Source organism: Neltuma alba, unplaced genomic scaffold (assembly GCF_004799145.2).
Source record: "Neltuma alba isolate B1F8T4 unplaced genomic scaffold, ASM479914v2 tig00010221_pilon, whole genome shotgun sequence".
NCBI classification, from domain to species: Eukaryota; Viridiplantae; Streptophyta; class Magnoliopsida; order Fabales; family Fabaceae; genus Neltuma; species Neltuma alba.
In genome coordinates, this window is record NW_021635153.1 from 21,576 (window position 1) to 40,446 (window position 18,871).

The following is an 18,871-nucleotide window of genomic DNA, read 5'->3' on the forward strand; positions in this document are numbered from 1 at the left end:
AATTCCATTGCTAATTTTTATTGCTAATCCGATCGCTAAATTGTTTGTCGTGAAAATTTTCATCACTAATTTTGTCGCTAAGTCTCTTTCATCATAATTCTGTCACTAATTTTAAATTCATTATTTTAGATTATAATCGTACAACAATTTATATAATAACATAATTAAGAATATAATAATTTAAATATACTTTTAATTATAAAATAAATTGATATATTTATAAAGTGTTAATGAAGGTATTATTATCATTCATCTCATCATTAGATACATACTAAAGAATAGGAAGACAATTTTTCAGATTGTTTATATCTCATTAAAATCAATTTCTCTTTATTATTGATAATAATTAAACAAATAAGATGAGAATATTAATAACTTTCTTATACAAATTGATATAAGAAAGAAATAATCCTATTACATGTACAATATATTGAAAAACCTAATATATGATAGAAAGTAAAGATGAATTTATATGAACACCTCAATTTATGATTATAAATCAAACTAATATTGAGGTGAATTTTGAATTTTAATCATTAAACAATAAAATTTAATCATGATATAATTAATACCCATGATATAGATTGATTTTGGTCTTCAACGCAAAAACAAATGATATATACACAAAATTTTAAGAAAATAAATTATATAGGATACATATATAAATAGGAGAATGTTGTTTATCATAATCTATTCAAATCATTAAAATTTCTTTTATAGAATAATTTATTAGATTTTATTATAATAGTTATTTTTTGAATAACAAGGTTTTTTTTTACTAATTATAAATAATTTTCATTAAATATATAAAACACATAAACATAATATAATGTAATCTAATAGATATATAATTAAATTATATATGTTATCAATGTTAACTGAAAAATTAAATTTAAAAAATATATTTATGAAAAAATTATTTACGATTTAAAATTCAAAATTAGTGTCATTGGAAATTAATATTAAATTAAAAATATTTTTTAAAAATAAAAAATTACAAAATAAATAGTAAAATAGATATTTAAAAATTATTTTGTCATAAAAATAGTTATGATTAAAATTATCATATAATTTTTTTTAATAAAATATATATGTGTGTCTATATAATTATTTGTGTAAAAGAATATTATATATATTTAATTTTGTGTAATAAGTCAACAGGTTTATTACAACTTAACTGATAAAACCTTGAGTGCATACAAATGAAGTCCTTAGTTTGAGCCATAGAGAAGTCACTTTGACAAGAAATTATGGCAACACGTGGCAGGTGGAGGTGAGGTGGTAGCGACACGTGAAGGTGAGGTGGTAGTGACATGGGGTGATGGAGGTGATGTGGTAGCGACACGTGGAGATAGCCAGTAATCATCAACAACGATGAGGTGATGGCTAGTGGAGGTGCCACGTGGCATTTATATTGTTTTAAAAAATCAGATTAGCAACAGAATCTTTGCTTCGCTGATTTGTGACGGAAAATTTCTATCACCGATTAGCAACGAATTAGCAATGAAAAATTTCCATCAGTAACTAGTGACGAAAAAATTTCATCGCTAATTAGCAACAAAATTCAAATTCCATCATTAATCCACTTAGTAACGGAAGAATTAATGTGATTTTGTCGCTAATTTGTCATTGATTCCGTCGCTAAATAAAAATTTCGTCACTAATTGCATTTTTTTTTGTAATGATTCCTCATTTGAGATTATGAAATTTAAGAGATATATATATATATATATATACATATTTGGGAATTTTTCCTTTCGGATATGCATTTTCCTTATAAGGATGTTAATGTAACAAAGACTTGAGTTAATGTAGAAAATTTCATATATGATGAATTAGATTTTTTTTTTTTGGTAAAATATGATGAATTAGATTTGATAATAGGTATATAATAGAGTGAGATTGCCTACTTAAATACTACTTCTGATCCTTAATATACTATTTAGTTGACTAATTTGAGAAAATTAAGGAGGTTACAAGATTGTTTAATTATAGCATATGTTACAAGATCTTTCTGAAATACTATCTCCGGGCCTTAATATGTGAACTTGTTTAATTTTTATTTTGGTTCTAAATATAAAACCCCAATTCACTTTATTTCTCATATTTATTCATTTTTTTCAAAATAATCCTTTTAATAATAGTAGTTCTAGCTAATAAACTTGATCAGCAAAGATATTTTAGGAAAATTAACACCTATTTATTACAAATAACTAGTTTAACTTATTTTTTTAATGTACTCAAATTAGGCAACTAACTCTTATATTTAGGACATGAGGTAATATTTATATATATTATCAGATTATATATTAATTTATAAGTTAGACAAATTAGTTTGGAGAAAAATATTAAATAGAAATACTTTTAAGTAATTTTTTTAATTTTCTTAATCTTTCCAAATTAGTTAATTAGGTAATATATTAAGAAGTAGAAGTAATATAAATTTGAATCTTTAATGTTTTGAGGTAAGATATGGTGCAAATTCTATCTGCTTTCTTCCCATGAGTGTTTCTCCCCAGTCCTCACACATCTCATCCAACTCAAATGCCAATAAACTTGGGTTGACTATACTAATCAACCAAAACATAATTGCGGGTTCTACATTGTTGGAGCTCGTGTGTTGGTCAAACTTGGTTGGCTGTGGAGTGTTCTTAAAAATGCCAAGAATTTTTCTATATTTTCAATGCTATCCAACCCACCACACTATCTCCATTTTCAATGCTATCTTCCACATACCCATATAAGTGTCTGTATCTCTGTTTACTTTCAAAATTATATTTTCATTTAAATATATATTTTAAAATAATCTTTTTAGATTAATATTTTAATTAAGACTATCTACAGGCCAGGCAGTTGAAACTTTAAATTCCTATTTGAAAAAAATTTCATAAATCAAACGGGAAGGCAACAGGGTTAATTAGGGAATTTCATAGTTTGAAAAACATCTAGTTTTCTTTTTATCTTTTTAAAACCCAATTCAGTATATATATGTGTATATGATTGGAACTTGGAAGGAGCAATTTATTAATTTCATCTGGTTTCTAAAGTGCTCATGGTTTTTTCTTCTTTTTTTAATGATCAAAACCTTATAATTTCACTTGATTTTAATTAAGTCCTTACAGTTATTTTTCCTTTTTATTTAGTCCTTATAATTTTATTTAATTTTTAATAAGTCTTTATGGTTATTGATAGCAAAAAGAAAAATCTAGAGAAACATGATTAAAAATGAGATAAAACAACTAAATTTGGTCATTAATATAAAAACTAGTCAAGAGGTTGAATTTAATCATATTTATAAAATTTTAATTTATTTTTTCTCTTATTTTACCTAAAATATTTCCATTCCTATTAATTAATTATAAATTATTCCTACCAAAAGATATCCCAGCGTATATAATTAAAGAGAATATCAGGCAAGGGGACCTTATATTAAAATTTTCCCGTACAAACATATACACACGCTTTGCACGACATGTGGACCCCACAAGCCTCTTCTCTGATAAAGTTATTTTAAGAGCACTTGAGTTGAAGTCTTCCTTTCTTTATTCATTTGCTTTTTGGGGGCCAATGCATTAAGCAATAATAGTGGCGTGTGTCCCCCCCCCCCCCAAGGAGACAATAGAGCTATTTGGAATAATTTATAAATAATTTTTCAGTCATGATTTACGGAATACGAAATAAGTATGTGAGAGAAGTTTTGTTTTGATTTACGTGAAATATGTTTATAATTGATTTCAATGTCGATGACAAATAGGGCTAGAGACTTCTTTCATTGGTTAGTGTCTTCATAAGGAATTTCATGCCATAATTTATTATGTGGTACATAAAACCCAGTTTATTAATAACCATTAACTGCAAGTTAATTGTTGTTTATTATCCCCCTGTCCCGTCTTATATATAAGAATTATTTTTAGACATGGTCTATTTTGCTTATAAAGGACATGAATAGTCTGTTTAAATGTTTTAGTATCATTTTTTATTTTTGTCCTCATTAATTATTGATTAGATTCAGTATATTAATTATCATACTTGCAACCCCTTTGGTAGATTGGAATTGAGTTTGATGGAAATTAAATGAATAGGAAGATGGACATGGAAATGAAAATAAATACAGAAATAGTGATTAAAATCATGTTTGGTGTTAGTATGAAAATCTAATTTAATTTTTAATCTGTATATATATTTAAAATGTGTAAATTCTAAAATACCCCCCAAAATTTAAGAAGTGGAAGAAGACGGAATCGGAGAATAAAGTGAAGATGGATCTACGAAGAATATGAAGTTGGAGATTCATGGAAATGTCACATTCATAATCATCATCGCATTTGAGAGCATAAGTCGCCAGGAGATCTCGCCGGTAGCTGAAGGACGAGGGAGAGGGAGATGGTATGGCATGACAGGAAGGAGAGAGGTAGAGGCTGAGAACGTAAACTGAAATATGAAATTAGAAATCTTGGGATCTCAACATGGAAGCCATTTCCATTTGTTTTGATAGATATGAGAATGGAATTCCATTCTGCCAAACAAGCTCAAAGCATGGAATTGGGTTCCATTTCCGTTTCCATGCTACCAAGCGGGACCTAATATTTGCTCATTCTCTTTCAGTCACTCACTTTCTCTCAGGTTGCATTTTTTTTTAAAGATAAGTTGTAATTTTTGTGTGTGTGAATGATAAGTTGTATTTTAATTTTAACTAACTCTGTAATTTTGATAACCTAGTTATTTTTTCTTCTAAAAAGAATAATAGAGAATAAGTCAAAATACATATATAGACAAGTTTTTTAAACAACTACTTTAAAGGGGGTCACGCTTTAGACTGGCTCTAAATGATTATTTCTGTTTGGATTGATTCCATGACAGGGATTACATGTAATCCTAATTTTGTGATGCTGCTTAATTACCTTAAATTACATTGTTGAGACATATAAATAGAGATAGAGACCTCTTGTAATCAAATGCAAAAGACACTTCTGCTTAATTATTTAATATAATACACATACAATTTTAATTCATAATAGATGTGCATATAGAGGATAATTTTATCTTTTAATTTATTATTTCTATTTATCCACACGTTCTCTGTAATCTAATCAAATATTTTTATACACATGCATCACCTTTTCATAATGGTATGCCCCATAAAATTATGTAAACATCCGGTCAAAGGAAAAAAATGTAAACATCACTACATTGCATTTTCCTATGATTCAACTAACCAAACGCGATATTAATAAAGACTGATATTATATGGACGACACAGTTATTCTTATCTGTCAACACATGATAGTCTAAACACAATAATGAGATGTCGACTATGCACGATTCCATTAGTCTATTCTTCTCGTCAATGTGATGGATTATGTTAATCAATAATGCTAAAGTCTGCCCAAGAATATGATTATTCAAATTCCCACATGGTTTGACTCCGAGGCTGTGTTTGGATGGAGCGGAAAACTAAAATAGGAGGATGAAATACTAGGAAGGGAAACTTTCAAAAATTGTCAAAAATAACTAATTTTGAGAGTTTTTCCTCCTGGTATTATTTTCTCCCCATCTAAACATACGTTAAGTTCCTCAAATTTCTTAAGCATCCATTAAGTGAACGCAAGAACTAATAGGTGGCTAATAGCTAGACTAGAACCATTATGAAATAAAATCAACGTGATCATATCCTGAATAATAAATATAAGGGGAAATACGTGTTCAATATATACAGGAGTCTAAGATAATCCTAAAAATAAGAGTTTAGCTAGTGAGGAAGAACAAGAAGATAGTGAAGGGAGGAACAAAAACAAACTTCAAATTTGGAGCCCCCAATGTCGTCGAGCCTTCAATATTCTCGCGTCGCAAAATTCACTTTTCCCAAGCCTCAGCATAAGTGGGCTGAAATTATCAATATAAAATATATGGTCAAAATATGAATCATTCCGATCAAAAATAAATGGGTTAATATTATTATTGTGATTTTGAATTCAGAACAAAATCTTTATAAAATTATAAGAACCAAGACCAATGATTTGAACCTGCATGGATCAAAATCAAAATTTGATTGAATTATAATAACTACCATTGTGACTAACCCAAAATAAATTCTATGGTGTTGCTGGGAAGATATATTTACATGAAATACAAAGGCATATATATTTCGTCTTTTTCCTTCACACCTAACATGAATCACGCTATTTGTTAAAAAAAAAAAAACATGAATCACGCTATAAATACCACATCGCTGGTCTCACTTCCATGCAAGCTTATTTGAAGTTTCATCTCTCGGTATCGGAAACTCCAAAACAAGCATGGCTCTCTCCATTTCTTCTAAAACACTGTTCCTTCATCTCTTGATCTTTTGTTCCATTCTCATGTATCTCTCTTCAGGATTTCGCACTGAAGAATCCGTTCTCCCTTCAAAAGGAGAACAAGAATTTGGAATATTCCGACAGTGGATGAAGGAGCATGGGAAAAAATACCCAAACTCTGAAACAACTGAAACCAGATACCAGATATTTCGAAAGAATCTCAAGTACATTGCTGAGACGAATTCCAAGAGATCTGGGTATCGTTTGGGACTCAACAAGTTTGCTGATATGAGTCCTGATGAGTTCAGGAAAGTGTACCTCCGTCAGCTACCGACACCGACCACCAACGACTCTGCCGCCGCCGCGACGTCCGGTTATGTGCAGAAGAAATATTGCGCACCACCTGCTTCTGTGGATTGGAGACAGAAAGGAGTGGTGACTCCAGTTAAAGACCAAGAGCAATGTGGTAAGTTGCTTCTATTCAAATTAATTGGCGCAATGCAAACAATAATGGTATAAAATCATCTTATTAATCAAAGAATTAATGATTATAAGAGAACAAAACAACGTTCTAGTGAGTGATTTACCCAAAAATTTTGCAGTAGTACATGAGTTGAGGACCTATATATGTTAACCTCCCTCTTCAGCGAGGATTAAAGCATTGCGCCCACTAGAATTAAACATATCCACAACCGAATCTTTACACTTGAGGCATACATAGTACACGCATATTACTGTCATTTACATCGTACGCGCATATTAGTCAAAAGTTTCTGGAACCTCAGTGGACTAATGGATTAATTTTTTCATGGTTCATAGGAAGTTGCTGGGCATTTGGAACCGTTGGAGCTATTGAATCAATAAATGCAATAGGCACAGGAAAACTTGTTTCCCTTTCAGAACAAGAACTCGTAGATTGTGACTCTGCAAGCGATGGTTGTTCAGGTGGATATACCGAAAGTGCCTTTGAATGGGTCATAAAAAATGGTGGCATTACTGAAGAAGCTAATTATCCTTATAGAGCTCGGGATGGTGTTTGCAAAGTTAAGGTTTGTTTCTCTCTCTCTCTCTCTCTCAAACTATAACAATGCTATCTTCTATATTGTCTAATTTGAGGTTTCTTATATGTGTTTGTTAAGCAAAATGGAGGCAGAGTCGTGAAAATTAATAGCTATGCAAAAGTACCTAAATCAGATGGTGCTCTTTTATGTGCCACTGCTAAGCACCCAATTACCGTGGCGTTCGATGCAACATATCTTCAATTCTATGAGGATGTAAGGCTCTTTATCTTACTTTATTATTTTGTTGAATTAATCTTTTGGGGTTTTCAAGTATATATAAAATCTTTCTTTAATTTGTATCTCCAAAAAGTTGTGTGTACATTCAAGCTTTTTGAAAAGTACCGCATAACGTTATGATAATGTGGTATATCTTTTAACTACTCCTATTTCTATGTTGTTAGGGAATTTTCGATGGAGGGAATTGTAAGAGGCGTTCAACTTATACAAACCACGCGGTTTTGATTGTTGGATATGGTTCAAAAGATGGAAAAGATTATTGGATTGTCAAGAATTCATGGGGAAAAGACTGGGGAAAGAATGGATACTTCCTGATAGAGAGGAATAAAAATTGGCCAAATGGAGTGTGTGCTATTAATTCCTGGGCTTCCTTTCCCACCATCTAGATTATGGAGACCAGAGCGCTCACTAGCATATCTATAGTAAACTTCTGATTCCAAGTTGTTATGAACTCATGGCCATTATAAATCTTAAATAAGAAGTCAAGAATTATTACCATAGTAAAAATCTTTGCACGTACGTGGACTTGCTCAATCCACGGACTCCTGTACCAAATTAGTGATCGTGTGAAAAACAAACTGTATACTACATTCAGTGTCTAATATATGAGTTAGTTATAATATCTCAGTTTATTTTGTTTTTCTTATTTATTATTTTTCATCAAATTAATTTACCTAATTTATAAACTTATGTATAACTTGATTTTATATATAGGTATTTTAGAAAAACATGTCATATTTGTTATAGTGAACTGTCTTACTAGTCCTCATATATATTTTCATGTTACTACATTTTGAAACCATATAATTTAGAGAAAAATATTTTTTTCAAGGTAAACAAAATAAAAAGTGAATAAAATTTTGAAATTAGATATTGCAAAAGAAAATAAATAATTAATACATTATTTAACATTATTAATAAATGTTAAAAATATAATATATAAAAATAAAAGATGGAGGGCATGAAGGTAAAATGAGTTTTCACTTTATTTTCTCTTCACACATGGAGAAAAAGGTTGGAGAGAAAATGGGACGGGTCTGAAACCCCATTTTTTCTCCAACTTTTCTTTCATTTTTTTTTCACCTTCTTTCCAAACAAGAAAAAACTCACTTTTCTTTCTTTTTTTTCCTTCTGATCTTCTTTCCTCCCTCATTTTCTCTCAAGGAACAAAAAAAGGGGACCAAGCACTAAATCGGTCTGCATAATAGTTCAAGAGTTAATGGGTTAGATCGGGATCAAACTATGGTCAGACTGGTAGTAATTAAAATAATGTAATTTAGTTAAAATAGGTACAAATATTCATATTTTCATGATAAAAATAATATTTAATTTTTTGATTGGTAGTCATGTTTTAAAAAATTAATATAATTATCAATTTCATGAAATTTAAATGTTAATTTCATATAGGGTTAAGATTTGTCCGACACTCTAAAGTATTTTCTTAAATGCATCCAGCACGTTAAAGTATTTTGTGATGCATTTAGTATTTTGAAGTATTTTTCAGATGCGTTCACAATCTTGAAATTTTTTTTTGTGTTAGATACACCAAAAAAATATTTTCCGATACTAGAATCACATCAAAAAATGCTCAAGGGTATTGGATACTCCAAAAAATACTTAAAAGTGTTGGTCGCACTTAAAAAACACTTCAAGTTTTTAAAGATACCACAAAATACTTTAGATTGTTAAATACACACACAAAAATATTTCAGAGCTTGATCCTTTTATACATACTGGATTTTTTTTTTATAGCTTGATGCTAAGGTTTATGGAAATGGCAAGGGACCGGGATAGCCCTTGCCCGTGTTCAGATTCATCTCGCAAACGTAAAGGGAGATAGGATGAGAATTCTGATCCAAAGCGCGTGTGTGTGATCTTGCCATTTGGAATTGATTTTTTTTTTTTTAATGTGGAGTGGGAAGGGACGAGAGATGGAAAAATATAGGAACATGTAAGAGGAGTTTTGTCTTGACTTACATGAAAAGTATTTATAAGTGATTTCAGTCATGATAGCAAACAGGGCCAGAGACTTCTTTCATTGGTTAGTTTCTTTATGAGGAATTTCATGCCATAATCTATTTATGTACTACATAAAACCCAGTTTATCAATAACCATTAACTGCAAGTTAATTGTTGTTTATTATCCCTCCTGTCCTGTCTTATATACAAGAAATTTTGTTTAGGCATGGTCTATTTTGCTTATAAAGGACATTAATAGTCTGTTTAAATGTTTTAGTATCATTTTTTATTTTTGTCCTCATTAATTATTGATTAGATTCAGTATATTAATTATCATACTTGCAACCCCTTTGGTACATCGGAATTGATTTTGATGGAAATTAAATGAATAGGAAGATGGACGTGGAAATGAAAATAAATATGGAAATAGTGATTAGAATCATGTTTGGAATGAGTATGAAAATCTAATTTAATTTTTAATTAGTATATATATTTAAAATGTGTAAATACTAAAATAACCCCCAAAATTTAAGAAGTGGAAGACGAAATTGGAGAATAAAGTGAAGATGAATCTACAAAGAAGTTGAAGATGGAGATTCATGGAAATATCGCGGTCACAATCATCATCGCATTTGCGAGCATAAGTCGCCTGTAGATCTCGCTGGTAATGGAAAGATGAGGGAGATGGAGATGATATGGCATGACAGGAAGGGGAGAGGTAGAGGCTGAGAATGTAAACTGAAATATGAAATTAGAAATCTTGGGATCTCAACATGGAAGCCATTTCCATTTGTTTCGGTAGATATGAGAATGGAATTCCATTCTGCCAAACAAGCTCATTCTCTTTCAGTCACTCACTTTCTCTCAGGTTGCTTTTTTTTTTCTCTAAAGATAAGTTGTAATTTTTTTTTGAATGATAAGTTGTCTTTTAATTTTAACTAACTCTGTAATTTTGATAACCTAGTTATTTGTTTCTTATAAAAAGAATAATAGAAAATAACTCATAATATATATAGACAATTTTTTTAAAATAGCTACTTTAAAGGGAAGTCCCCCTTTAGACTGGCTTTAAATGATTATTTCTGTTTGGATATTGATTCCATGAGAGGAATTAAATGTAATCATAATTTTGTGATGCTGCTTAATTACCTTAAATTACATTGTTGAGACATATAAATAGAGATAGAGACCTCTTGTAATCAAATGCAAAAGACACTTTTGCTTAATTATTTAATATAATACATATAAATATATAAAATTTTAATCCATAATATATGTGTATAGACAGGATAATTTTATCTTTTAATTTATCATTTCTATTTATCCACACGTTCTCTGTAATCTAATCAAATATTTTTATACACATGCATCACCTTTTCATAATGGTATGCCCAATAAAATCATGTAAACATCCGGTCAAAGAGAAAAAAAATGTAAACATCGCTACATTGCATTTTCCTATGATTCAACTAACCAAACGCGATATTAATAAAGACTGATATTATATGGACGACACAGTTATTCTTATCTGTCAACGCACGATAGTCTAAACACAATAATGAGTTGTAGACTATCACAATTCCATTAGTCTATTCTTCTCGTCAATGTGATGGATTATGTTAATCAATAATGCTAAAGTCTGCCCAAGAATATGATTATTCAAAAACTAAAATAGGACGATGAAATAATTGGAAGGGAAATTTTCAAAAATAGTCAAAAAAGTTACTAATTTTGAGAGTTTTTCCTCCTAGTATTATTTTCTCCCTAATTTTCTACCCATCTAAACATAGGGTAGGTTCCTCAAATTTCTCAAGCATCTATTAAGTGAACACAAGAACTAACAGGTGGCTAATAGCTAGACTAGAACCATTATGAAATAAAATCAACGTGATCATATCTTGAATAATAAATATAAGGGCAAATGCGTGTTCAATATATACAGGAGGGGAAGACTAAAATAGGAGGATGAAATACTAGGAAGGGAAACTTTCAAAAATAGTAAAAAAAAAACTAATTTTGAGGGTTTTGCCTCCTAGTATTATTTTCTCCCCATCTAAACATACGGTAAGTTCCTCAAATTTCTTAAGCATCCATTAAGTGAACGCAAGAACTAATAGGTGGCTAATTGCTAGACTAGAACCATTATGAAATAAAATCAACATGATCATGAAGTTAATTGCCTTTAATTTGTCGCTTTGGGGTTACTCCAAAAATTAACCGAATTAATGCAATATAGTGTACAATCCGGGTTGTATTCACTTTGAGGAGCCGAAAATAAAATTAAATCATAGTAAATAAATGCAAGTAACCTAAACTATAAAAAGAATTTTTGATTTGGTAATTTCTAATTAAACACCATGAATTAAATTGAAATTAAAATACTTTTTTTTTTTTATATAAAAATGATCAAAATGAATGAAGATTAAAGAAATGAAAATGAAACACACAAATAACAATGATAATAATCAATCCTCTCATTCAACAACGCAAGCAATCCTCACTCCAAAAGATACGAGAGTTAAAATAATGAATTAAGAATTATAATTAAGCTTTTAATCCAACAACCGAGCCACCTCGAATTGTCACAAAATATTTTCCTAAAATCCCAACTTACTAACTGCAACCAGAATAATAAAATGGGATTAAGGATGCTAAAAACCAATGCTTAATTAGAACTCTTAAATCCAAAACAATAGAATTAAAGTTAACAAGAGACAATATGATCCAAGATGCCAAGTCACCTTAGAAAATCACAATATATTAACTCCAAAATCAATACAAATGTCATAACCACAACATTATAATTGAAATTAAGGCTATAAACAGTCCAATGTCAAATGCTAAACAATAATCCAGTCACAATAATCTCCAAATATAAGCAGATTAAATAATAAAAATTTTCTAATAATCAGAATAACTATCCTAAGACCTAGGAATTGCTAAAGAACTATTAGACAGGAAATTAAAGCAACTAAAACTCCCCTTTGATGATCCGAGCTCTTGCCATTATTGTTGAATTAGAGAATTATGAAGTTAGCCACGGCTTGCCATCAAAAATGCCATAATCAATATTCTGTTACGAGCTTCCATAGAGAAGACAATGAAGACGCTACTGTCGCTCCAGGTCCCTTAGCGCTCGTGCTTCCTCTGCTTGTCTCTCTTGTGCCTGTGTTATGCCGAGAAGGGAAGGAAGAAGATGATGAGTGATGCCGTCGAGCTCCTGCTTCTCTTCCTCTGGCTCGTCGTCCAGCTCCCCTCTTCGCCCCTGTTTAGTGTTTCTATTTTGTCTCCCCCTCGTCAGCTCTCTCTTCTCTGTCATTCTTCTGTGTTGCTCGCACCTCTCTCGCCGTTCTCTTCTCACTGCCACCAATAAGAAGTCGATAATGATGATGGTTTTGAACGGAGATGGGAGAGGTGATGATAGGGATGGATGAGTCTGCCTCTCCACACCGTCGAGCTCCTGTTCTCGCATCTGCCTTGCCCCTCTCTGTTTTTTTCCTTCTGCCGCCCCTCAGCTCACTGGCGTCCTCGTCACCAAATGATGATCATGTGAATAATAGGTTATTAGTGGGGTGGGGGTGCCCCCTTCTTTTTAATTATCTTTTTATTATATTTTTTTCTTTTCTTTTTTTTATTTTTCATTTTCATTTTTAAATATTTCAAAAACTTGCAAATAAAATTAAAGAATAAGGTAGCATTAATTGTCCTAAAAAAATCTATTACTCACAATTAAACCAAAATATGACAATTTTGCCCCTATAAAATAATAATTCAAAATAAAATATATTAAATCAATTAACAATCAATTAAGGTCAAAAGGGACTAATTAAGTTGACAAAACCCATATAAAAGATATCAAAATATATATAAATAATTGAGTTTGTCAACTCCCCCACATTTAGCCTTTTGCACTCCTGGGCAAAACATCAATAAAGAAGAATCTAATAGAGAGACTCAATACAAGCAAACATAAAACTAACTAAGCATGAATGTACAATTAACTCAAGCAACCTTTATTCCTAATCAATCAACATTACAGAATACTTCAGTGCAAAGAAATTAACACAAGAAATATAGTAGGATAAAGGAAGAGAAACACAATAGAGCTCACATAGGGTACAAGTGTTTCACTTATCTCTCAAATGGGAAAAATTTCACTCAATCCACCTAGATTAGCACCTACCATAAGCTTGTAGAGATTCTAATATCTCCACCACTAGCATACCTTAGATTCATGATCAAGGGGACTTGAAGGGTTGTAATGTCGAAAAACAAGGCCAAATGAATGCAATGGACTAATAAGTGAAATGCATGAGTAAGAAAGTATCAACTCAAAGTGAGCTAAAGTACAATCATGAACAATACCAATGTGCAGATTTTACCTTTTGAGATAGAAATCCTTGCTCTTCAAACCACCATTGAATGCCTCATTTCAAATTTATTCTTTTATTGCAACTTATTTTCTTTTCTTTTTTTTCTATAACTTTCTTTCTTTGGCTTTTTCTAAACATTTTCTTCTCTTTATTGCCTTTTTCTATTTCTTTTTTTTTTGCTTTTTTTTCTTTGGCATCCAAACCCAAGAAGGCAAAGTTATGGACATTAATGATGTACTTTTCAAAATGAAAAACCAAATGTAACTCATGCAAAACACTTGCTAAAAAGCAATGAATGGAATGAAAGTGAAGGCTCAAAGGGGTGAATAAAGGTTAAATGAAGTGATTTGTGTTTGGGTAAAGGTTTAGAAATGAGTGCCCCTATCATCTTCATAAACCTAGGTATTAAAGTAGCTTTGAAAAAGAATCTAGACAAGTTCTAGAGATTAACCAAAACTAGGTGAAAATCACACAAGATGAGAAAGAATACATGGCTCAATAATCCTTCTATGAAGGCTTTCTCCAAGATGTTTCCTCCTTAAGGATCAAGCTATGAAACAAGGTTAATAACATTGCACCAAAGGAATTCTACTATGCTAACCAACTAAGAATAGAAATCACTCAAATCAAATGCAGTCAAACTCAACCGTGCAACATTCACAGGCATTGTGCAAAAGGATTTTAAAAGAAATGCCCAAGGATTACAAAAGTCAAAAGTCAGCAACAAAGAAAACAGCAACTCGCCCATACAGCAGTGCAGAACACTAAGGCGAATGAAAGCAAGAGGACGAAGAAACTAGCAGCAAAATTCCTAAGCAAGAATCACTCTCAAATCATGCATGCAATTCAGAAATCAACCAATAAGGCAAAGAAGAGAGCAATTATAGCAGCAATACTTAGGAAAAGGCGCAAATCCAAAGGCAATTTTTTTTTCAAAAAAAAAAACTCAACTCAACAACTCAACAACAATCCCTCCCCCACACTTGATCAATACATTGTCCTCAATGTAAGAAAAACAACATTATCTTAACTTAAACTCTCGGGTGAAGTGGAAGTTGTGAAATCCGATTTGAAATCAGAGCACAACACATCACTATCACGAAGAAGAGAGAAGGAAGAGATAGGATAAGATAATGTGAAAAGAAAATGGACAAGCATAAATCAAGTGATCAAAAGAGATGGCAGAATCAAAAGGAAACAAAACAAACAACTACTAAACAGAAATAAACAGCTACAACTACAACTACTAGAGAAGTTCCCTCCCCCACACTTACTCCTAACTATCTTAGCAACAGATATCACCAGCAATACAACAGAAAGTAAAAGAGTAGGGTGGAAGGGAACAACCGTGTGATCAAGAAGGTCTTTGATTCTCGTGGTAGTGCTTCAGCAAATGGCTGTTGACTTGTGAAGTTATATCGGTCTCCTCATCTATGACCTCTATCATGCCAAAGGGATATACTTTAGTAACCCTAAACAGACCTTCCCACTTGGCGACAAACTTCCCAAGCATCAGCTTTAACCAGGCTTTAAACTTTAGAACCTTGTCACCTTCATGAAACTGCTTCCTCAGAATCTGTTGTCATGAATAATTTTCAGCTTGTCTTTGTAGATTCTGGCATTGTCATAGGATTCAAGTCTCATTTCTTCAAGTTCTTGGAGTTGCATCTTCTGATTGACTAGTAAAGATTCGAGATCTGCATCACATGCCTTGATTGCCCAATAAGGTTTATGCTCGATCTCCATAGGTAGATGGCAAGCCTTGCCATAGAGCAACCGGAAGGGGGACATGCCTATAAGGGTCTTGTAGGAAGTCCTATGAGCCCAAAGAGCTTCCTCAAGCCTTTCACTCCAGTCCTTACGGGATGGTTTCACGATCTTCTCAAGTATTCGTTTCACTCCCAGTTAGAGACTTCAGCTAACCCATTCGTCTGAGGGTGATAAGGAATGGCCAGCTTGTGATTGACTCCATGTTTAGCCAATAGAGACTTGATGGTCCTGTTGCAGAAGTGTGTTCCTTGGTCACTGATGATTGCTCTTGGAATTCCATACCTGTAAAAGATATGAGAACGTAAAAACTTAACAACAGTAGAAGCATCATCTTTCCTAGTTGGCACTGCCTCTACCCATCGAGACACATAATCTACTGCAAGTAATATGTACGAAAACCCAAAAGACAAAGGGAAGGGACCCATAAAATCCATACCCCATACATCAAAGATTTCACAAAAATGCATAGGTCTTAAAGGCATCTCATGCTTCCTACCCAAACTCCCAAACCTCTGACACTTATCACAAGACTTGTAGAAAGAATAAGCATCCTTAAATAGAGAAGGCCAATAAAAAAACATACTCTAAAACCCTCTTAGCAGTCCTATTAGCACTAAAATGCCCCCCGTAAGATAAAAATGTGCAAAGGTAATGATAGAGTGGATCTCATTATTTGGAACACAACATTGATAATCTAGTCGTTGCATTGCTTCCACAAGATTGGAGTATCCCAGATATAGTATCTTGCCTCCCTCTTCAGCTTATCAATCTGAAATTTAGACATAGAAGGAGGTACAAGGTCAGTGACAAGATAATTAACTATATTAGAGTACCAAGGCTTATGAACAGCCAAGGCAAAAGTGCAGAATCAGGAAATGAGTCAATAACAAGATCAAAAGAGTCAACTCCCTGTGTGCCTTCAGGTAACCGACTAAGGTGGTCAGCTACATGATTCTCCACTCCAGCTTTGTCTCTAATCTCAATATCAAACTCTTGTAGCAGTAAAGCTCATCTCAGCAGTCTAGGTTTAGACTGAGGCTTCTTAAATAGGTACCAAACCGCTGCATGATCTGTAAAAACAACCACTCGATAGTTTATTAGATATTGTCTAAACTTATCCAAAGCAAAAATAATAGCAAACAGTTCCTTCTCTGTGGTGGTGTAATTCACTTGAGCAGAATCAAGTGTCTTGGAGGCATATGAGATGACTCTAGACTGTTTCTCCTACCTCTGTCCAAGCATGGCACCTACTGCAAAGTTAGAAGCATCACAAGATAACTCAAAATGTAAATTCCAGTTAGGTGCAGTGAGAATAGGAGGTGAAACAAGCATAGATTTCAAAGTGTCAAAAGCATGCCTACACTTGTCATCAAATTTAAATTCAACATCTTTCTTCAACAAGGTAGAAAGAAGTAAAGCAACTTTACTAAAATCCTTAATAAAGCACCGATAGAAACCTGCATGCCCTAAGAAAAACCTCAAATCCTTTAAACAAGTAGGATAAGAAAGGGATGAAATAAGTTCAATTTTGGCTCTATCAACCTCAACCCCTTTTTGAGAGATGAGGTGACTTAAGACTATCCCTTTATCAACCATGAAATGACATTTTTCAAAGTTTAAAACCAATTTCTTATCGATACACCTCTCAAGAGCCTGCTCTAGGCTATTCAAGCACTCGTAAAAAATCTTACCGTAAATAGTGAAGTTATCCATAAAAACCTCCACGTTTTGCTCTAGAAGATCACTAAATATCACCATCATACACCTTTGAAAGGTGCCTAAAGCGTTACACAACCCAAATGGCATCCTTTGACAAGCAAAGGTACCAAAAGGGCATGTAAAAGTAGTTTTGTCCTGATACTTAAGAGCAATAGGCACTTGAAAATAGCCAGAAAAACTATCCAGAAAACAATAGTGAGACTTTCCTGAAATTCTCTCCAACATTTGATCTATAAAAGGTAATGAAAAGTGGTCCTTTCTCATGGCATCATTCAACTTCCTATAATCTATACACACTCTCCAAGCATTTTGAACCCTAGTTGGAATCAGTTCATCATTTTCATTTCTCACTACTGTGATATTGCTCTTATTTGGTACTACTTGTACTGGACTTACCCACTCGCTATCTGATATGGGATAGATGATCACAGCACTCAACAACTTTGAGACTTCCTTCTTAACCACATCCAAAATGAGAGGATTCAATCTCCTCTGTGGTTGCCTAACTGGCTTGGACCCTTCATTCAAAAGGATCCTGTGTGTGCAAACTGATGGATAATTCCCTGGAATGTCCCCTAAAGACCATCCTATAGCCCCTTTATGACTCTTCAACACAGAAATCAATCTTTCTTCTTTAGAACTACTCAAAGAACTGGAAATAATAACAGGCAATTCAGAATCAGCAGCAAGAAAGACATATTTCAAATTAGGGGGGAGGGGTTTCAGCTCTAAATCAAGAGGTTGCACAACAGAAGGAACTAATTCTTTTATGTCAAGTGCATTCAATACAAGTGGCATGTCCATGTGGCTTGGGGAAGGAGATATAAGCTCATCATGATGTGTGTGTCCTCCACTTTCCAGCTCAGTGCCATTCTTGGATGACCTATAAAAAAGAGGATCGGTATCAATTTTATCATTAGAAACATTAAGAAAATCACAAGGAAGAGTGGGATTAGAAGTGACTAAGTGAGTAGCAATCTTGTTGCTAGCCTCTTCTAATGTTCCAGCACCACTCAAAGGAGAAGCTACTAGTGTAGCTTGCGTAACAACTCTTTTATCATCAGTACCTACAGAATCAGCAAACTCGCCTTTCTCAAGGCTATCGTCAAGTGTAACGTTCAAGGTAGAATCACAGTTAAGACAAGATGATGCATCAAAATCATAAGAGATGGAAAGGAGGTGATCAACTTCTAAACAATTAACACACACCACGTCACCATAACATGCGCAAAAAGAAGAAGAATGAGGGGTAGATAAACAAGTAAATGCATCATCATACTTAGCAATCTCGTCATACCAGTCATGTTCATGCATCTCAGATTTATACAAATCATCAACATCATTAATAGCACAATCAATCAAATTAACACCCCAAGTACGAGCAATCTGCATAACCTTGACTCATAGCATCAGAAATGTTGAGGGTAATCTGTTGGTCCCCAAAGCCCATGGTAAT

At 32.6% G+C, this 18,871-nt stretch overlaps 2 protein-coding genes across 2 annotated transcripts; one reads left to right on the plus strand and one right to left on the minus strand.

Moving 5' to 3' along the window:
- The first annotated feature begins 6,296 nt into the window (after nt 1-6,296).
- On the plus strand, nt 6,297-8,147 carry LOC114754866 (ervatamin-B-like). The gene is made up of 4 exons (XM_028943705.1): nt 6,297-6,762; nt 7,116-7,345; nt 7,436-7,570; nt 7,759-8,147. Exons 1-4 carry the CDS (start codon nt 6,297-6,299, stop codon nt 7,978-7,980), a joined length of 1,053 nt encoding a protein of 350 aa, XP_028799538.1. The 3' UTR covers nt 7,981-8,147.
- A 7,133-nt stretch (nt 8,148-15,280) lies between these two features.
- LOC114754867 (uncharacterized) lies at nt 15,281-15,717 on the minus strand. The gene is made up of 2 exons (XM_028943706.1): nt 15,637-15,717; nt 15,281-15,502 (listed from the first exon to the last, which is right to left on the minus strand). Exons 1-2 carry the CDS (start codon nt 15,715-15,717, stop codon nt 15,281-15,283), a joined length of 303 nt encoding a protein of 100 aa, XP_028799539.1.
- Nucleotides 15,718-18,871: the final 3,154 nt, after the last annotated feature.